At 40.4% G+C, this 19,541-nt stretch overlaps 1 protein-coding gene across 1 annotated transcript in view; it reads left to right on the top strand.

The window, feature by feature from the left end:
• The window catches only part of CNGB3 (cyclic nucleotide gated channel subunit beta 3), a 164,389-nt gene that overhangs the window by 69,851 nt on the left and 74,997 nt on the right, over positions 1 to 19,541 (top strand). The window contains exons 3-7 of the mRNA XM_058668413.1: positions 3,651 to 3,805; positions 10,877 to 11,029; positions 12,211 to 12,419; positions 18,743 to 18,793; positions 19,219 to 19,305. Of these exons, the coding sequence (XP_058524396.1) occupies positions 3,651 to 3,805; positions 10,877 to 11,029; positions 12,211 to 12,419; positions 18,743 to 18,793; positions 19,219 to 19,305 (655 nt within the window). The remainder of the gene's footprint in view (positions 1 to 3,650; positions 3,806 to 10,876; positions 11,030 to 12,210; positions 12,420 to 18,742; positions 18,794 to 19,218; positions 19,306 to 19,541) is intronic.

Below are 19,541 nucleotides of genomic sequence, written 5' to 3'. Positions count from 1 at the left end.
AGGCCCTCAGAGCTGAGTGGATCCCCTTCACCCTGTTACTATGGAAGCCTCACCTTATGACTCTAGGAATTCTGTGAGTAAAGGGTTTGATGTGTAACTGTGTCACTGGCAATCACTGAGTCTGGCTTTAGAGGCTCATAAATTACTGATTGCCATCCAAGGATAATTGCAGTGTTCCGTGCTCACAGTGAGAACTGTATAGCTCCTTTGTCTGATGAACATGCCAGTTTGAGTGAGGATCATAGCCACTGTGAGCCAACCCTGGCATTAATCACCTCAGAAGAGAGAAGGATCAGGCTGTCATTTTGCTAACAGACCTGATTGTTCCTCCCCCAGAACTGACAATAGAGGAATCTACCACACCCTACCTGGATGGCACCTTGGACTCTCACGTCACCCTTGGATACTGACCACAGATCGCTGGCTCCGCCCAGAGCATGTCTCTGGATACCGACTGAAGGAGCAGTCACTCCACTAAAGCACAGAGCATAGCTCAACTATAAAAACCCTCAGAGGAGAAAACCAACCAGTGTTCCCACAAATGCCTAAAAATCAAGGCAGAAATAGAGGAAGCAGGAACAAGGAAGACAGCATAACCATCCACGGTGCCTGGGTAGTGGTGTTGGTCTGAGTAATTGAGAAAGTGCCACACTGCAGAAAACACTCGGAGTCACGATGTTGGGCTTTGGAAACCGGTTTTGAAATTTTTTTTAGAATTTTTGAATTTTACTGATGTGAAAGGCAAAGAGCGACAGAGATCTCCCATCTGTTTGTACACTACGCTAATGGCCAGGTTTGCACCACGCTGAAGCCAGCATCCTGGGACTCCATATGGGTCTCTCACATGAGCAGCATGGGCCCAAGCACAATGAAGCTGCTGAAATGTCTTGATTTAGTCTAGCATTTACCCTTGTTCCAGTTTTGCAAATAAATTCTGTTTTAAGTTGTTAAAAAAAAAAAACTCCTCAAAAGGAAAACACAAGTTTAGACTGTGAAGATGAGATTGATGAAACGCGTAAAAATCAATTACAAAGATAATCATGGGCCCGGTGAGACGGCATAAGGTCCTCGCCTTGCACGTGCCAGAATCCCATATGAGTGCTGGTTCTAATCCCAGTGGCCCCTCTTCCCATGCAGCTCTCTGCCTGTGGCCTGGGAAAGCGGTCAGGACAGAGCAAAGCCTTGGCACGCTGCACCCGCGTGGGAGAGCCAGAGAAGGCTCCTGGCTTCGGACTGGCTCAGCTCCAGCCATTGTGGCTGCTTGGGAAGTGAATCAGTGGACGGAAGATCTTCCTCTCTGTCTCTCCTCTCAGTATATCCACCTTTCCAGTAAAAATGAACAAATCTTTAAAAAAAAAACAACAACAAAGATAATCATAAGATTACTCAGAAATACAGAGAAACAAATTAATCAAATAAAGAAATTCATTCATGATACAAGTGAACAACTGAACTGAGAGTTCTAGATTTTGCAGAGCAATCAAACTGAAATATGATAAATGAAAAGATTTTCTAAATCTCTCTTAGAGCAACTTCTTGCTTATGTTCCTGCTTTACTGCCACTCCTCTTCAATTCATTCTCTTATTATTGCTACTTCTCTAAAATAAAAACCTATCTGCTCATTCTTCTCATTTCCTTAATACTCTGTATTAGCTCCTTGTTGGTACATCCTCCTGTCAATATTCCTATACATGTCAGCTGGGATCAGACATAACCTGGTTCTATTCACTTCCTCTTTCCAGGCACATTCACCATGACTTCCAGCAACTGGCCCTTTCCAAATACACAGTCTGTTGCACCTACACCAAAATACTTGGTTGATTCTTCCCTGCCCTTGAGTATATATACTGTTCTGGAAGCCTAGAAGGCTGATCTGTCATTTCTCTCTCTGCCCTTTAGAGTTAAGGAACTTCCTCTGAAAAGCCCGTTCCTGACATCGCAGGTCAAGGACAGTGTGAGCTTGGCACTTTGTAAGTGCCATTATGTATCATTAGCTATTATTCACATCCTTGTTTTCACTTCAAACTATAAACATCAATTGGACCTCTCTAATTCACATTTTTCTTTGCAATACATAAAATTGAACCGTAGTAATCATTTGCTATGTAAGTGAACTGCTAAGCATGCTACAATTTTAAGGAATCAGTGAAACAATATCTATGCTGATCATTCATAATCAGAAATATTAGTTTATTCTGGCTTTATGGACTTAGTGTCTACTTTCTGTGTTCTTTAAGATGTATCAGATTGTCTTCCACTGCAGCCCATTCATCTTCATTACTAAACAAGCTTGTAATTGACTTACGTAGTGTAATGTACCTGAGAAATCTGGATGCCATAACCCTTGCCATTGATCCTTGAAAGAGAAAGAAATTACACAATGATTGTAAGGGACACGAGAAAATACACCAATAGCTTAGGAATCCATAAATAGTTATAGCTGGGATATGTTGCTGGGTCAGAAAAAGGCCCTCTGAAATGGGAACCATACTTTACCCAGTACAAATATCAAACCTGTGGACTCCAGTTTGAAAGAGAGACAGAAAGGACCTACATGGAGATGAGGAAATGAGAACTGAAAATGCTTATGTGGACCATGTGTACCTGGGAGTCAGAGGTCAGAAGGAAGATAGTGCAAGCTGGCAGGGAACTCAATAAGGGAACGCTTGTCTTTCTGAAGTATGCTGGCTTATGCTCTACTAATCCATGTGCTTCTTCAGAAGACAGTTATGCAAGTATATCAGCTGCATACTTTTATGTTGTTCCTTAATAACTGACATATTTAGTGGCTTAAAATGACACTCATACTTCATTTAGATTTTCCTGGATTTCATGGATAATAAAGGTATCTAAGTGGCCTTGACTGGGCTCTCTGAGGTCTCCCAACCTTGAAATAACATTGGCCAACATCCTGGCCAGATAGGTGAAGCTCTTATTTGAAGACTCTGGGAAAGAATCTACCTCCAAAATAATTCAAATTATTGACTAAAAAAAATCAACTTCTTATGCTTATAGTAATGAGATTGCTGTTTTCTTGTGACCCAGGCAAGGGGATCACTCAGCTTCTTAAAGGCCTCACGCAGTTCTTGTGTGACCTGCTCTTCAAAGTCAGCAGTGAAGTATTTCTTCCAAGTAAAACCTCCCCACTCCTTGCACTTCGAATTTCTGACTTCTAATATCAGTGCGATGATCCCGACTTCTAACTCCCTGCTTATGTGACTAGAGCAAATCCACCTGGATAATCTCCTTAGCTTGAAGTCAACAATGCCATGTAATACACACTAAATATTGGATTTAGCCCATTTTCCCTATATTTGTGTGAGATTCACATACTACAGAGCAGGTATGGTGTGGCCATCATAGATTGCTGCCTGCTAATCCAATTACACCTTTACTTCTGTTGATACAATGTAATAGTAAATCACTGTCATCCAGATCCAATGTAGTCAAGAAAAGCAATTTGCTGTTTGTGGGTTCTAATTTTTATGAGAATAATCTACATCAAAGTTAATATTTATATTCAATTGTAAGAGGTATCAATTGTAATTACTACATTTAAATATATAGGGAAAGTGAGCAGACTTCAGCTTTTCCCTATCCATACTCTTCATGGGCCAATCTCCATCGCTGCTTTTTTCTTTTCATTTAGCCCACAGTGCAAGCTACCTGGAGTCCCTGTTGTCAATGAGTATGCTGATGCTCAACTGCAGAACTTGGTGAACAGAATGCAGCAAAGAACTGCTCTCTACAAGAGGAAGTTAATAGAGGGAGATCTTTCCTCACCTGAAGCCAGCCCACAAATTGGTAAGCACTGTTCCCTCAAAGTACTAGAAAGAATAACATTATGGGTAGGACACAGGCTTTACAAAACCATAAGCTTGGGCCGCTCAACAGGAAGACCCAAGAAAGTGGTCTAGAGACTAGTGACTTGTTTTGAACGTAATTCAGGGAAAAAGAGAGTGTCATGACAATGTAAATACATTAATCAGAGGCTCAGTGGGGTGGATGCTTAGGGTTTGATCCAGGTGAAAAGCTGTGGGAATCACTGCTGAGGGATATTCTAACAAAAGAGGGTGAAGCTGTTTTATGTTGGGTATGTTTTTCTAACACCTCAGCACTTTAAGCAAACATGCCCTCAACAAGAGTACAAGGAGCTCTCTGAATGTGACTTCCAAGACCAAGGAATAAGTATGGATTACCTACCATTATTGCTACAGCTACATTTTCGGCATGCATTATTTAAGAATAGCCAAAATACATATTATAAAAATGTAAAAAAAAACTGCTTGAATATCAAACACAGCAGAGGGCATAATTATAACTAATTAGATAAGAGGAAAGAAAATTAACATTATTAGAAATTACCAAAGTATCCTGGGAAAGCAGTTGAGGATGGCCCAATGCATTGGGACCCTGCACCCGTGTGGGAGACCCGGAAGAGGTTCCAGGTTCCCGGCTTCGGATCGGCGCGCACCGGCCCATTGCGGCTCACTTGGGGAGTGAATCATCGGACGGAAGATCTTCCTCTCTGTCTCTCCTCCTCTGTGTATATCTGACTGTAGTGAAATGAATAAATCTTTAAAAAAAAAAAAAGAAATTACCAAAGTATGACTTCAAAAAAATAATTATAAGAAAATAGGAAACAAAAGTGGAAAAAACCTTTGTAGAATGCTTATATAAATGTTGAAAAGGAAACAGAACGTTTGGTTGTTTGATAGCAGATAAATACAAATTATTGCTTGAGGTGGACATAAGGTTTTCCTTGCAGTGCTGTATAGGAAAAGCCGATTTTTAAAATAAGTTATTTATTTAACATCTTATTTTTTAAAGAGAATAGGATAAATATTTTTAAGGGTTATTTGTTATCTCTATTTGAAAGATTTTAAAGGGAGAAAGAGAAACAGAGAAGACTTTCTGTCCACTGGTTCACTTCCCAAGCAGTCACAATGACCAGAGCTCAGCTGATCCATAGCAAGGAGCAGAAGCTTCTTCCAGGGCTTCCAAATGCGTGCAGGATCCTAAGGCTTTGGGCCAACCTTGACTGCTCTCCCAGGCCACAAGCAGGGAGCTGAATGGGAAGTGAAGCGGCTGGAAAGAACCAGCACCCAAATGAGATCCCGGTGGATGCAAGCCAAAATTGAACCACTTAGCTATTGCACAGGATCCAACAGAAGAGGATATATATTTAAGCCATCATCATTATAGTTTGACAAATATTAAAAATACTCTTTTGAGTTTCATTTGTCCATATCTTAAAAGGTATCTGTAGAGAATCAAGATGGCGTAACAGGGTAAAGACACATTTAAACACACAGAAATATTAGCCAGTGTGAAGCCGAGAGGGCACATTCCAGGAAATAGCAAAGGATAGAACAACAGCAGAGGGGTACCTGGAGACTGTCAGAAACAGGAAAGCAGCGGACATAACAGTATGGTGCTGCAGTGACCAATGTCTCAGCGGCATTCAGTGATTGGCAATCTGAATTGCAATGGCAGCCAGAACTCCACCAGCAATAAGGTGGGAAGGGATGTTCACCAGGAGCTCAGGAGGTGAACCCAAACTAAGCACTGCCCATCCTGCTGGTTGGTTTGATTTGACCAGGAACAGACACAGAGCAGCAGGTCCCAGATGAGCAGTGCAGGAACAGGGTGGATTTCACAATACAGTCCACATCTTAGAGCCATATCAGGTACCATTTTGTTTACGGAGGCAAGGGCAATGGACACTACTATGCATGCACTGAGCTGGGAGTGAATCCATTTCTGACTCAGTGAACTGCAACAATGTGGCATCCTACAAGTTCCACCCAAGACAGGTCCGGGTAGCCCTCAGACCTGAAGGCAAGCAGATCAGGAGCTCTAGTAGTAGTACATCAGGCACCATTTTGTACAGTGTGGGAAAACTTTAAGACTGCAGGGACAACAGTGAGCTGCACATACACTGAGCTAGGAGGAAAGTCACTGAGCTGAGTGCATTGCAGTAGTCCCACAGGAAAATAATGCCAACTATGGCATAGTACTGGTCAAAATAGGTCTGTATGACACCCAGACCTAACGTCCAACAGGCTCCAACAAGATCAGCACCAACCACAACATAGCTATGTAGGACATCTGGTGTCTCCCTAATCCTGGGACCTGCTCTAACTGGAGATGAGAGAAAGGTTGTACAGACAATAGTGCAGCATCAGCACGAGATCACAGAAGATGCAGAGTGGTGAACCAGGAGCTGGAGCTACGGAGACCATGGTGGAATCTAACATAAGAACCCAGACCTAGAACTCACCGGAGGGAGTGGCACAAGTGACTACAAACAAAGAGCCCTGTACCAACTGTAATAAGTAAAATCAAGCTGTAGACCTGTTGGTGACAGAGCTTAGAAAACTGCCGCAAGGAGAAGAGTCTGATAACCAGAAGTGCAATGTCCAAGAGCAAAAGAGACAGAGGCACATTGAATATTACTGACAACTCCCCTGCAAAAGAGCAAAACCCTTTACTAACCTCAGAGTTCACTGAGGAAGACACTGGAAAAATGGGTGATGCATACTTCTAAACACTTGTTGTAAAAGTTCTTATCAACAATGAGAAGCACATAAAGTAGGAGTTCAAGGAATTTAAGGAACATGTTACACAGGACATAGCAGCAAAGAATTAAACGAAAGCTGATATGTCAGAAATGAAAAATACAGAGCAAATTAAAAGTACAGTGGAGAGTCTTCAAAATAGAATGAAACAAGCAGAAGAAAGAATCTCAGAATTGGAAGATATTTCTTGCACCAGGGGGAAGCAAACAAAAAATTGGAAGCAGAGATGAGTCAGGCCAAAAAAGTATTCAAGAATTGAAAGACACTACTAAGAGGCCTAAAATAAGAGTTACGGGAGTCCCAGAAGGTGCAGAAAGAGATGATTAGATTAAAGGTGTATTTAATGAAATAATAAGGGAAAACTTCCCTAATCTAGAGAAAGAATTGGGAAACAAGATCCAAGAGGGGCACCAAACTCCCAACAGGTTTGACCAAAAGCGATCTTCACCAAGACACATGATCATCAAACTCTCTTCAATCAAACATAAGGAAAAGATCCTGAAATATGCACGTGAAAAAAAATCAATTGACATATAAAGGCATGCCAATTAAACTGATAGGAGACCTCTCACAGGAAACTCTACAGACCAGAAGAGAATGGAGCAACATATTCCAGATTCTAAAAGCAAAAAATGGTTGGCCCAGGAACATTCCCAGCAAAACTTTCCTTTGTCTTTGAAAATGAAATAAAATTCTTCCACAGTCCAGAAAAGTTAAAAGAATTTGCCTCTGGGCCCGGCGGCGTGGCCTAGCGGCTAAAGTCCTCGCCTTGAAAGCCCCGGGATCCCATATGGGCGCCGGTTCTAATCCCGGAAGCTCCACTTCCCATCCAGCTCCCTGCTTGTGGCCTGGGAAAGCAGTTGAGGACGGCCCAATGCATTGGGACACTGCACCCGCGTGGGAAACCCGGAAGAGGTTCCAGGTTCCCGGCTTCAGATCGGCGCGCATCGGCCCGTTGCGGCTCACTTGGGGAGTGAATCATCGGACGGAAGATCTTCCTCTCTGTCTCTCCTCTGTATATATCTGGCTGTAATAAAATGAATAAATCTTTAAAAAAAAAAAAAAAAAGAATTTGCCTCTTCCAAATCTGCCCTACAAATGATACTTAAAGATGTTTTCTTGACAGAGAAAGGAATAGTGCCCACCAAACCCAAAGGCAAATGTGAAGAACACCCCAGTAAAATAACCACAGAAGACTAAGTCAAACAATGAACAACCCATTGCTAAAATGACGGGACCAAATCACCACCCATACATTTTAACCCTGAATGTAAATGGCTTAAGCTCAATCAAACATCATAGATTAGTAGCCTGGACTAAAAAAGAAAACCTACCTGTTGCCTACAGAAGACATATTTCACCAACAAAAATCAGTAGAAACTCTATCTCTCGGATTTTGATTTTTTGTTGTTGTTAGTTTCATCTCTTCAAAGTACTTTCTTCTCATTGAATTCTTCAATGACTCATAGATCACACAGTAGCATCATTTTCTTCAAGAAGGTTCTTGATTTTCTTTTTCATTTCTTCAACACTTTAGTCAATCAGTAGCATGCTATTTAACTTCATGGCATTGTACGTTTCTATGTTTCTTCCTGTTTTTGAATTTGTACTGTGGCTTTTCATTTAAGGAGATATATAGTAAGTGTGTAATGGAGACTATCATGTCCAGATGTGAGGGTATAATGCAGTATGCATCTCTGCTTCCAGACCAAAAATGGATTCCCAGTCAAACTGTTCACTATATCATGGCAATAGAATGCTGGACTCTCTGCCTTTATCCATGCCAGCAATGATGGACATATGACTGTTTATGAAAAACTATACTGTAGTAACAATATAGGGGAACTCAGTGAGTGGGAAGGGGAATTTTAAGGGGTAAGTGAAATCCAAAGGCCAGTGGAACTGTATCATAAAATGATAATAATAATAAAATGATTTTAAAATTTTTAAAAGATATCTGTAAAGATAATGAAACCTCAAACTAAAGCTAGAGAATAATAAACATTTGTAACATTTTTGTTCCTGCAAATTCAAAACTCCAACTTCATTTTAAGCCTTAACAATTTGAGAATTAAACTTGTATTTATAATGTCCCATTTGTAACACTTTTTTTTCTGTTTTTCATTTCATTTTAGATGATGCTTATGTAGTTGATCAAGGTGGGATAATTATTTCCAAGTTTTCCACTTCTTTTTCTTGTATCTGGGGGAGACAAAGGGAGAAACCACACCCAGCCTCCCAACTGCCCCAACACCCAGAGATGGGGAACTACCCAATATCCTGATGTGACACATGCTCTGAGGTTTCTGCTCAGATGGTTTTGATAGTTCTGAAATGTCAATCTTGCTGATCCAAGGATGAGGGAACACCTTCCATGTCTCTTGGCTGACATAGTCCAACATAGAGTCTCCGTTAGGCCAGATATTTGCTGTCATCTTTGGGCTGAGGTAGTTGTCCAATCTGTTATGTTCTCCTTCGTCTGCTATAATAACAGATGTCTTCTGAACACCCCAATGGACTGCTATATTCTCTATGTGAATTTGGGTTAGCCATCTACTACTTCATCTTTTCCATTGAGGGGGACCAGTTATCACAGGAGGACCCAAGGACCCAAGCCTAGCAACCAGGACCCTGCCGGGACCCACATCCCCAGGGTTCACAGACCTAGCACCCACTGCACAGGCTGGTCCAAGGACGTGGGCCAGTGACCTGGAACCAACCAGACCCCCTGACACTGGGACTCACAGATCCAGCACCCACCACCCCAGGCTGGCATGGATCTCTTCAACTCAGTATCAACCAGTGGGTGCTTCAGCCTGGCTCAGTCCAGGCTGCTCCCAGTTCCAGCTCATGCTGGTTGGTGCTGCAGCCTATCCTGCCCCAGCCAGCTCCCTATCCTGGCCATAGTGTGAACTGGTTGGTTGCAGCCTGACCCGGCTGCTCCTGCAACCTCTTCTGGTCCTCAGATATGCCAGTGGATGTTATGAATTCACCCACCCTGACTAGCCATCCAGAGCTGACCCACATGTATACTGTAGCTTGCCCTGTTTTGACCTGCTCCTTGCCTTTGTTCTTGCACTCACCTTCAGAGACTGCATTCTGACAAAGGAATTTCCCAAACTCCTCTATCAGGTCACCTCCCTGTGGCAGATCTTACACACACATCAGTGGATCCTTGGTCCAGATTGACTTTGTCCACCTTTTATTCTGGCAGGAACAGCGTCCTCACCCAATCGGCCCATACCCAATCTGGTTCTTACTGTTGGGTGTTGCAGCCCAGCCACACCAAGTCCACATGCAGACACAGCCCTCATGTGGTTCAGTGAAAGATGAGACCTAGCCCAGCCCATTCTACACCCACCCTGGCTCTCACAATTATCAGTGGGTGTTGGAGGCTACCCCCATCTGGTGTTCCCTAGAACCAGTGCCCAATAACACCCGCCAAGGGAGACTACAGCCATGTCCTGTCCAGCCCGCTACCCACTTTTGGGCTCTCGTGCTCACCAGAGGGAATCCAAACCCAGGCAGGGCATTCCCTTAGCTCCCCAACTAGGCCTGTTCCCAGCCACAGATCTTGTGCATGCCAATGGAGATTATTACTCCACCCAAATGAGTACAGATGCTCCCCCACAGATTCTGCCCCCAGACCTAATTCACTCACGTACTGGTTAGTGTCATGGCCCAGCTTCACATTACCAGTTCCCTATTCCTACTTACACTGTGGAAGACCCTCAAAATTCTTTCCTCACCTGGACACAAAACCTCAGGTCTCTGCTTGTCCCCTGTCCCCCCCCCCCCCCGCCCCCTTGCCATCCCCTAAGCCAAATGTAAGTCCACACCACCAAGTTCCCAGAGGGTGCTGCTGCAGGCCACCAAGGGCCTCCCGTCCCGTTGGGATTATGCCACCGGACTGTCTGCACTGTGCCTGTCCCTCTTAGTAACACTTTTGTGACACGGTATTAGAGAGCTTTAGATCTCCTCTTCATGAGTGTCTTTTAGTTTCCAGTGTTTTCATTATCTGGATACTAAGCATCACTGTTTAATTTTGTCTTATTTTCTTATTGTTATTTAATGTGCACAACATGATGTTTTGATATACATATAGCGCAATAAATGTTGCTGATTTATACAAGAGTTTCGTTTCACCTGCCTGAGAGAAGATTCTCAACCATTCTGACTTCCAGAAACCCAAGCCTTTTATTTATCAAGCTAACTTATGCTAACTTCCTTAAAGGGTTTCTTCTTTTTCTTTTTCTTTTTCTTTTCTTTCTTTTTTTTTTTTTTTTAGAAAAAGCAAAATCCACGGCTACAGCAGCAACACAAGAGAGTGATGCTAAGCTTAGCAACGAGCATTACAATGGAAAGTTGTGCTACAAATTTCAGAAAATGTCTCTGACAGAGTGCCTAAAGCAAATTAGACTTCCAAGAAGCATCGATTCATACACAGGTACTGTTCGACATGTGGTCTACTCTTAAGGGCAGGCTGGCTGTCGCTAGGACCCTGGGCCTTAAGTCATGAATGATTTCTGCTTTCTCCATCTGCTACTCTGAGACCAAGTATAAATCTGAATTTAAACTATATAGTCTGCATAGATTCATTTGTATTTCTCCAATAAAGAAAAGATACAAAATATTCCCACCTATATTAAGAAGATATTCCAGGGCCTATCCTGTGCCTAATTACCTTTAAAGAGAAGGTCCCAAAGTACTCTTTAATGGTTACACTGATTGTGAAAGAAAAAAAATGTTAGTCTTCATGACTTCACATTTTTGACTACTCTGAACAATTCCTCTCTTATAGCCTCCTGGGCAATAGACAGAAAACACATGAAGGAAGCTGGACCATCCCAGGGGATAATGCTCCTTCCGCATCCTCAGGGTTACATCCCCAGAGCAGGATGTGGCCTTCTCCTTGCTGCCTTGGGTGCCCTGCAGCTTCACTACTGAGGGCTCCAGATGCCTGAGCAGGGACCCCTCAACCTCTTGGGTTTCCCCTTTCTTGATACAAATGTAAGGGGGCTTCACAAACTCATGGAAAATGAGACCAAAAGGTAAAAAATTATTTAGGCACAATAGGAAAATCCGTACTTCTTTTTTCCATATTTTTCAAGAAAATAGATTAGGTGCAAAAGGAGATTTAAAATCCATGCATATTTTTTCCATAAGACACAAGAAGCAGAGGTCCTTATATAGGTACTATTCAACCGGTAGTTTAAACTTAGGGGGTGCTGGTTCTCACCAAGACCCTGGGCCACAGATCATGAATCTGAATCACTATTCTGAGTTCATCCCTTGAAGTGCAAGTTGGGGACAGACTCCGAGTGAGTGTCCGGGAGACAGGCAAGCAGGGGACCACTGTTCAAGAGTTAAGATCACTTCACAGCCTTTGTACAATGCAGCATGTCCAGCTCTAAAAACAGAAGGGTGCTGAATAATTGGTAGTCACAATAATCAGTATTAATTAGTACTACTTAATTAGTGTTGATTATTGGTGGTGTTAATTAGTACTAATTAACACAAATTGCTTCCCCCCAGAGGGTAGCACATCAACTTTGTCAAACTAAACAAGTTAATTCTTTCCATGTTTATACCACGTGGTTTGGATAACTCCAGTTATTGTCTTCCTAGATCGACTCTACCTCCTGTGGCTCTTGCTAGTCACCCTGGCCTATAACTGGAACTGCTGGCTTATACCACTGCGCCTGTTCTTTCCTTATCAAACACCGGACAACATAGGGTACTGGCTCATTACAGACATCCTGTGCGATCTCATCTACCTTTGTGACATGACACTAATCCAACCCAGACTCCAGTTTGTGAAAGGCGGAGAAATAATAGTAAGTAAAATTCTGAAAAAGCAGAAACTTACCAATGAATGTTAATTGGATACAAAGGTAAATTTGTATTAGTATTGTTTGATTTAATGCTTGATCAGTTGCCTCCAATAGGTGTGATTTTGATCACAGGAAGACATTAGTAACAATAACCATGATAATGCAGTAACACCAGAACAATGGCTTGGTGGCCACTTTGTGCCAGCAAACACGCATCGCTTTCTGCCTTGGTTCCTTTATCTTTACCATGGGAATGACAAGGTACCTTCACAGTGCAAAGAGAGATGAAATGCACTGATTCAGAGAAAGCAGGGCCTAAAGGTGTGTCAGGTGCAGAAAGACTCAGTAGGAAATGTTAACTATCATTGTTCCAATTAATTTATCTATAAGGCCTCACTGTAAGGCTTCAGTGAAGACTGACTAGTCCCATTGCAGATAAGGAAATCAGTTTGAGAAAGATGGATGTTCTGCTCAATGAATGAAACTGGAAAGTAACAAAGCCAGAATTCAAATGCAGGCTTTCCCTCCAAAATCAAGCTATTTCAAGTTGCCAGCTTTTTCAGAATATGATAATATTTAGGATACAAATTTCAAATGCTGAAGTCATACATACATTTACTAAAATTGTTCTTAATGTATTGAGAAAGAACAATATCTATTCCTCTAATAAACAAGCCTCATATAGTCTGTGAAGCAACGGTTTTTTGTCTTATTACACTCTGTAAATTACATAAACATTTTTAAATTTATACTTAGTTAAGAACAAAAGAGAATGTGAGATTATTTGTGTGTTACTTTCCCTCCCAAAGGCCCACAAGAGCCAATGTTGGCCTAGCTGAAGCCAGGAGCCAGAAAATTATTCCTGGAGGGTGGTAGATCCAACCACTTTGGCCATCATCCACTGCCTCTTAGGAAATGCATTGGCAGGAAGCTGGAATTAGAGGTGGAGCCAGGATTTGAACCCAGGTACTCTGGTACAGGATGCCAGCATCCCTAGCAGTATCTTAAGTACCCACTCCTCAACTTTTTCAAAGACAGCTGTTGTTTTGCTAAAAGCTACTCAACTTTCTTAGAAAACTGCCAGTTTTGCTGGGACACAGACTAGACCTCATTGATCCTCATGTGGTCAGAATCAGCACAGTGTCTGCACATAGCACAGGCATGAAGTTCAAAGTTTTAGACCTGGACATTTTGATAAGACAGTCACTATCACTCCTTCAACCCTTGTATATTTGCGCAGCTGTCCAATATGGTGGTCACTAAGCACATTATCTAGTCGAATTTTACTACATTGAAATAGCATTAAAAATTCAGATCTTTTAGCCACCCTACCTGTACATCAACCACCATCTGTGCCAGTGACCACCATATTCGACAGAGCAGATTTCCACAACTACAAAACACTATTGAAATTAACTAAAGGAGAAGGAGGGATCAGAGTGTCACTGGCATCTCCATCAACAGACCCACACCACAGAGAAGAAGCTGTGCACCTTGTAGATATGTGCAAATCATGGTACATGGAAACCCACCCACACTGCTCTGTTCCACTTTGTGTTATTCTTTAATTAATATGGTATATATGGGCCTATCTTTTCATTCTTCACCATCTTAATTTATTACAACTCATTTCCCATGATCACATGCAGTAAGCCACCTCAGAAATAGCATTCCTGACCCTAGGAGAAAATATCTTCTCTTGAATTTATTCTTAAATATTGGAATTCCAGAATCAATCCAATCAAAGAAACAGAAAAATATGTTTGCACAAGCTCATATTCTAGCCTTATAGCACCCACCCGCCCCTATTCACTTAGCCAATTAAAGGAAGGCATCCTTTCTGATAGATGTCCACCATAACATCCTCTTCAAGTCCCATGAAGGAAACAGAACATGTGTTCCAATGTCAGAAGAGCAGACTGAGCACCCAGAACCTTAGGGTGAAGAGAAAGATAAATCTTTTAATCTTCTAAAGGTTTTCTTTTGAAAATTATTTTTGATCTTAAACTATTCCAAAGCTGAAAGTAGTAGGTGCAGTTATTTCTGTCTTTTAAAAAATATGTACGTTTTTTTCTGAAGAATGACCTCTATATTTGAGATTCTTGCTAGCAAAAAATAAAATCAAGAGCCGTAACTGTAGCAAAATCCTATTCAAAATGCTATTCATGTGGACTTCAGAGCATTCGTTAACTCACCAGCACCATGCCCAGAGCTCACTGGCAACCTGATGAATGATGATGATGGTGCACCAATAAGCAGTAAACAACACACAAAAAGGAGCACTAATTTCAACCTCCATTAGATGCACAAGAGGGGAGAAAATCAATGTTTGACAAATGGAAAATGACAAAATAAGTAAGGGCAGACTTTTATTTCCAATTTTCTGAGAGGCCTTTGCTCACAATGGAGTGTAAAAATCAAGAAAAATAACCAATAAAAACTCATTCAATGGGCTCTATTTAAAATGCATTATCACAAACTACAAATATAGAGCAGGAACTAATTGCTTTGTTTGTTCAAAGGAAGTTTAATGGTTTCTTTCACGTAGAGTGGTTAGTTTTAGCCTTTGAAATTTGATTACATTTTGTCCTAACTATGCACATTGAATGCTCAATATGAAGGTCTCACAGCATTTCATGATTGTTCCTACATTTGCTGTATAGCATCCAATTATTCATTTACTTAGTAACATACATTTATTCAACACCTACACTTGCCAAGAAATATACTTACCTGCTTTATATGTTCATTTATTTAATTTTTCCTGCACCAAAGTTGGAGAGTGGAAATGCTGGTTTAACACTTGGAAAAAGGGAACACACAACAGCCCCACCTGAGAAAATCAGGATTGCTTCCGGGCTGTCCACAGCCCAGACCAGCAAAGCTGTCTGCTGAAAGTGATGCTGAACGGAGGACAGAGTTTCGAGCCCATGGTCAGTAGAAAAACAAACCACTCTGTAATTTCCTAAAAGAAGAAAATGTACTGGAAAAAAACCATGTGATTATTCAAATATAAAATGCTCACATCCAAAACTCTTTGCTAAACCCAAATGCTGCAAATACCCATGAAACGCTCAGTGCTCTCTAGTGACAATATCACTTAAGCTTCCCTGCATGGTTAACTGCTTTTGGCCCTTAATCTGCTCTACTGGTGTCTGTAAATGGACCTAAAGAAAACTAACTACTGTTTACTCTGTGGCCCATACACTTCACTCACATTTCTGTGAGTTAATTTTATTAAATAATGGCTAAGCTAATGATGATATAAAAGAAACAGTTCACAACATTGTAGTATAGGGTTAAAGACACTGCTTTGTGGTGCCAGCATCCCATAGGAACGAAGGTTTGTGTCCCTGCTGTTCCCAAGACTGCTCCCTGCTAATAGCCTAGGAAAGCAGTAGAATACAGGCATTTGGGGTCCTGTCAGACACATAGGAGACCCAGATGAAGCTCCTAGCTACTGGTCAGTATCTCCCTTTCTCTCTCTCTGATTTTCAACATAAATAAATTAATCTAAAAACAAAACAAAACAAAACAAAACAAATGGTCAGGATCAAATTCCAGTTCAGATATCCGTTAATATTACATGAACATTGAGCAGATATGCCACAGTTTATTTATCCACTCGTTTTTGATGGGCACATGTGTTGTTTCCATGTCTTTACTATTGTGGATTGTGCTGCTATAAATACAGGATTACAAGTCACTTTCTCTCGGGCCCGGCAGCGTGGCCTAGCGGCTAAAGTCCTTGCCTTGAACGCCCCGGGATCCCATATGGGCGCCGGTTCTAATCCCGGCAGCTCCACTTCCCATCCAGCTCACTGCTTGTGGCCTGGGAAAGCAGTCGAGGACGGCCCAATGCATTGGGACACTGCACCTGTATGGGAGACCCGGAAGAGGTTTCCGGTTCCCGGCTTCGGATCGGTGCGCACTGGCCCGTTGCGGCTCACTTGGGGAGTGAAACATCCGATGGAAGATCTTCCTCTCTGTCTCTCCTCCTCTCTGTATATCCGGCTTTCTAATAATAATAAAATCTTTAAAAAAAAAAGTCACTTTCTCATATGCACATTTTATTTCCCTTGGATACATTCCCAGAAGGAAGATAACTGGGTCATATAGCAGATTAATTTTCAGTTCTTTTAGCACTCTCCATGCTGACTTACATAGTCTCTGTACTAGCCTACTATATTAAATACTACTCAGCCATTAAAATTACTAAAATTCTATCATTTGCAACAAAATGGTCCCAACTAGAGATGACTATGCTCAGTAAAATAAGCCAATCCCTAAAGGACAAATACCATATGTTCTATCTGACATAAGGCAACCTTCGTGTAAAATACAAAACAAATAGATATTTAGGTAAACTCAACCAGAGTAACTGTCTAAGGGAAATTGTCACACTGAGAAGTGAAGATGCAGTGCACTAGGCATCTCTGCTCCCAAGTCAAAGATGGACTCCCAAAGGAACTGTTAAATACAGCTTAACCATAGGATGCTGGACTTTCTGGAGTGTCTAAACTTAAAATATCATGACACACTTAAATAGCAGAATGATGAATTTGTGACTGTTTTTGAAAGATTATGCTATTGTAATAATATAGAGAAAATCAGTGAGGGAGAGGGGTTTTGGGGAAAGGTGAGGGGAAATTCTTGATCCTGCAGAACTGTTATCATAAGATAAATTTGCAAAATATCTTATTATGTGAACCTCCTTTATCCATAAAATGAAAAAATAGCACCTATGTTATTAACCAATTGTGAAAACTTCATGAGGCAGTATCAACACCTAGAGGCACAGTAAATTCTCAAATGAATTAAATGGATGTCCACAACTTTAGAATTTCTCTCTTGTCCCTATCTGTATATTCTCTTTCTTACTTGATAATAGGTCTTTGAAAGCAGGAATACTCTCTAAGCTAGGAACTCAGAAAAGACTGCATTATTTTTATGAAAGTATATGAGCACAAATCTTGGTTCAAAGATTTTCATTCCTTAAATAATTTTTTAAGCTGCATTATAGGTTTTAGGTGTTACAACTTATCCTTTTTATTCTATGTAAAATCAATAATCTGTTTAGCAAGAGAGGTGAATAAGGAATAAATACGCTGATACCTGAGTAGAGTATATTTTTAAAATCCATAGGACAAAGATTTAGGTGCATTTAGCATATCCTTACTAAAATAACCCTTCCCTAAAGAAGAGTTGCCCACACAATGAGGAATGTTTAAAGACAGAGGGAGACTTAGATTAGCTGACATATTTAAATTAAGTGACTAATTGTTACCCAGGAGTGTACTGATGCCTGTAATGTTAATGATGATAAATTTATTTTGTTTGCTAAAACAGGAAATGTTTAAATAGCTGGATGATACGTTCATTTAATCTAGTATATGTTGGTACCATTTACATTCTTCCTAGGTTAGGGATGGAAAGTAATAAACTAATTTAATAGCATAGTACTTAAAATAGACCTCTGTCTCTTCAATATAAGTTTTAAAGGATCTATATGATTTTGCTGCAGTTTATCACATTATTTGTAACACTGCTAATATAAACAGCTCAGCTCTGGCCATTGCAGCCACTTGGAGAGTGAACCAGTGGACAGAAGGTCTTCCTCTCAGTCTCTTCTCCTCTCTGTATATCTGACTTTCCAATAAAATAAATAAGTGTAAATAAATAAATCTTTACAAAAACAAAGCACAGTATTACAGCTTATTTAGCAGCAGAAAATTCAAAGACAAATTACACAAGTATCAAATGTTTCGGAAAGGTTTATTTATATCTGAGATACTTATAATTACTCACAAATATTTACTGAACTCTAATACATTCCAGGTATTAGTTATATACAGTTTCTAAACAGAATCAGCCTATTCCCCCAGATTGCTATTTAATTGAGTAGATCAATTTTACACAGATCATATGAGAAATCTATGTATTATTTCAATGTACAATAAGTGTCATAGCAGTATTAAAAGTGGTACACCTTCTTGGGTGTGATTATTAAGAGGTCATTAGTGGCCTTTGTACTGTTAATGTTGGTGCAATGAGAGAAATGGGAATAAGCCAATCGTGATTAAATTGCCATTGGTTGAAGATAAACATAAGGGAAGGACTAAAGCAATGCAAGTGACTCTTACGGAGCACGGCTGACAAACAGGCCATACCAAAAACCAAAGAAAAGCTAAGAAAGATTTTTTTTTTCCCAGTGTGAGAGGAAGGTGCATATTTAAAGATAAGGCTTGGAAGAGCTATTATAATTAATTTTTTAAGTGAGAAAATAATGGGAGAAACTGACTAAATTTAACCAAAATATATTTCAGGTGGATTCAAATGAGCTAAAGAGACACTATAGGAGTTCTACAAAATTTCAGGTAGGTAACTGACAAATAATTTTACAGTAATTCCATTTTTTGACAAATAATTTTGTAACATAGTCTATTACTATTTTGACATTAAGTGTCATCTATAAATATGTAGAAGCAAGTCACATTCTTATGTGACAACATTCATTCCCATGAAATGTTGTGGGACAATGACAGATGTGAAGTTTTTGATCCTTAATCATGCCCTTGTATGTACACATGGGCAATCCAGCATATGGGGAGAACATAATGAGTAAGTGACAAAATTTAAATTCCATTTTAAACATCAGTGAAGGAGTATATGATATATGCTTTCAACAGAATTCTAGCCTCCACTTTTAACACAATGGTGTAAAAGTCTGTCAAATTGTAAATTCATCCATGCCCAAGAAAGCATGCAAACACCACCTAACTGTGAATATGTTCTCCAACAGTTGGATGTCGCGTCAGTAATACCATTTGACATTTTCTACCTCTTCTTTGGATTTAATCCAATACTTAGAACAAACAGGATGCTAAAGGTAAGATAACTGTATTTAATCTATTTTACATTACAATAATGGAAATTTTAAAGCAATTTTGATACCTTGAACCTATTTGGTGTTCCTAATATTCTCCCAAACTGTCTGCTTTTCCATCTTATCAATTCTGTGGATTATCTAAAAGGAATGAAGGAACACTATTGCCAATACTCATAGAAGTCATTTCTTGTTGTTTCTCATAACAACAAGAATCTAAAATACAAATTTTTATAATC

The sequence above is a fragment of the Ochotona princeps genome, chromosome 9, assembly GCF_030435755.1.
Source record: "Ochotona princeps isolate mOchPri1 chromosome 9, mOchPri1.hap1, whole genome shotgun sequence".
NCBI lineage: Eukaryota > Metazoa > Chordata > Mammalia > Lagomorpha > Ochotonidae > Ochotona > Ochotona princeps.
This window is presented reverse-complemented; position numbering and strand designations above follow the sequence as displayed.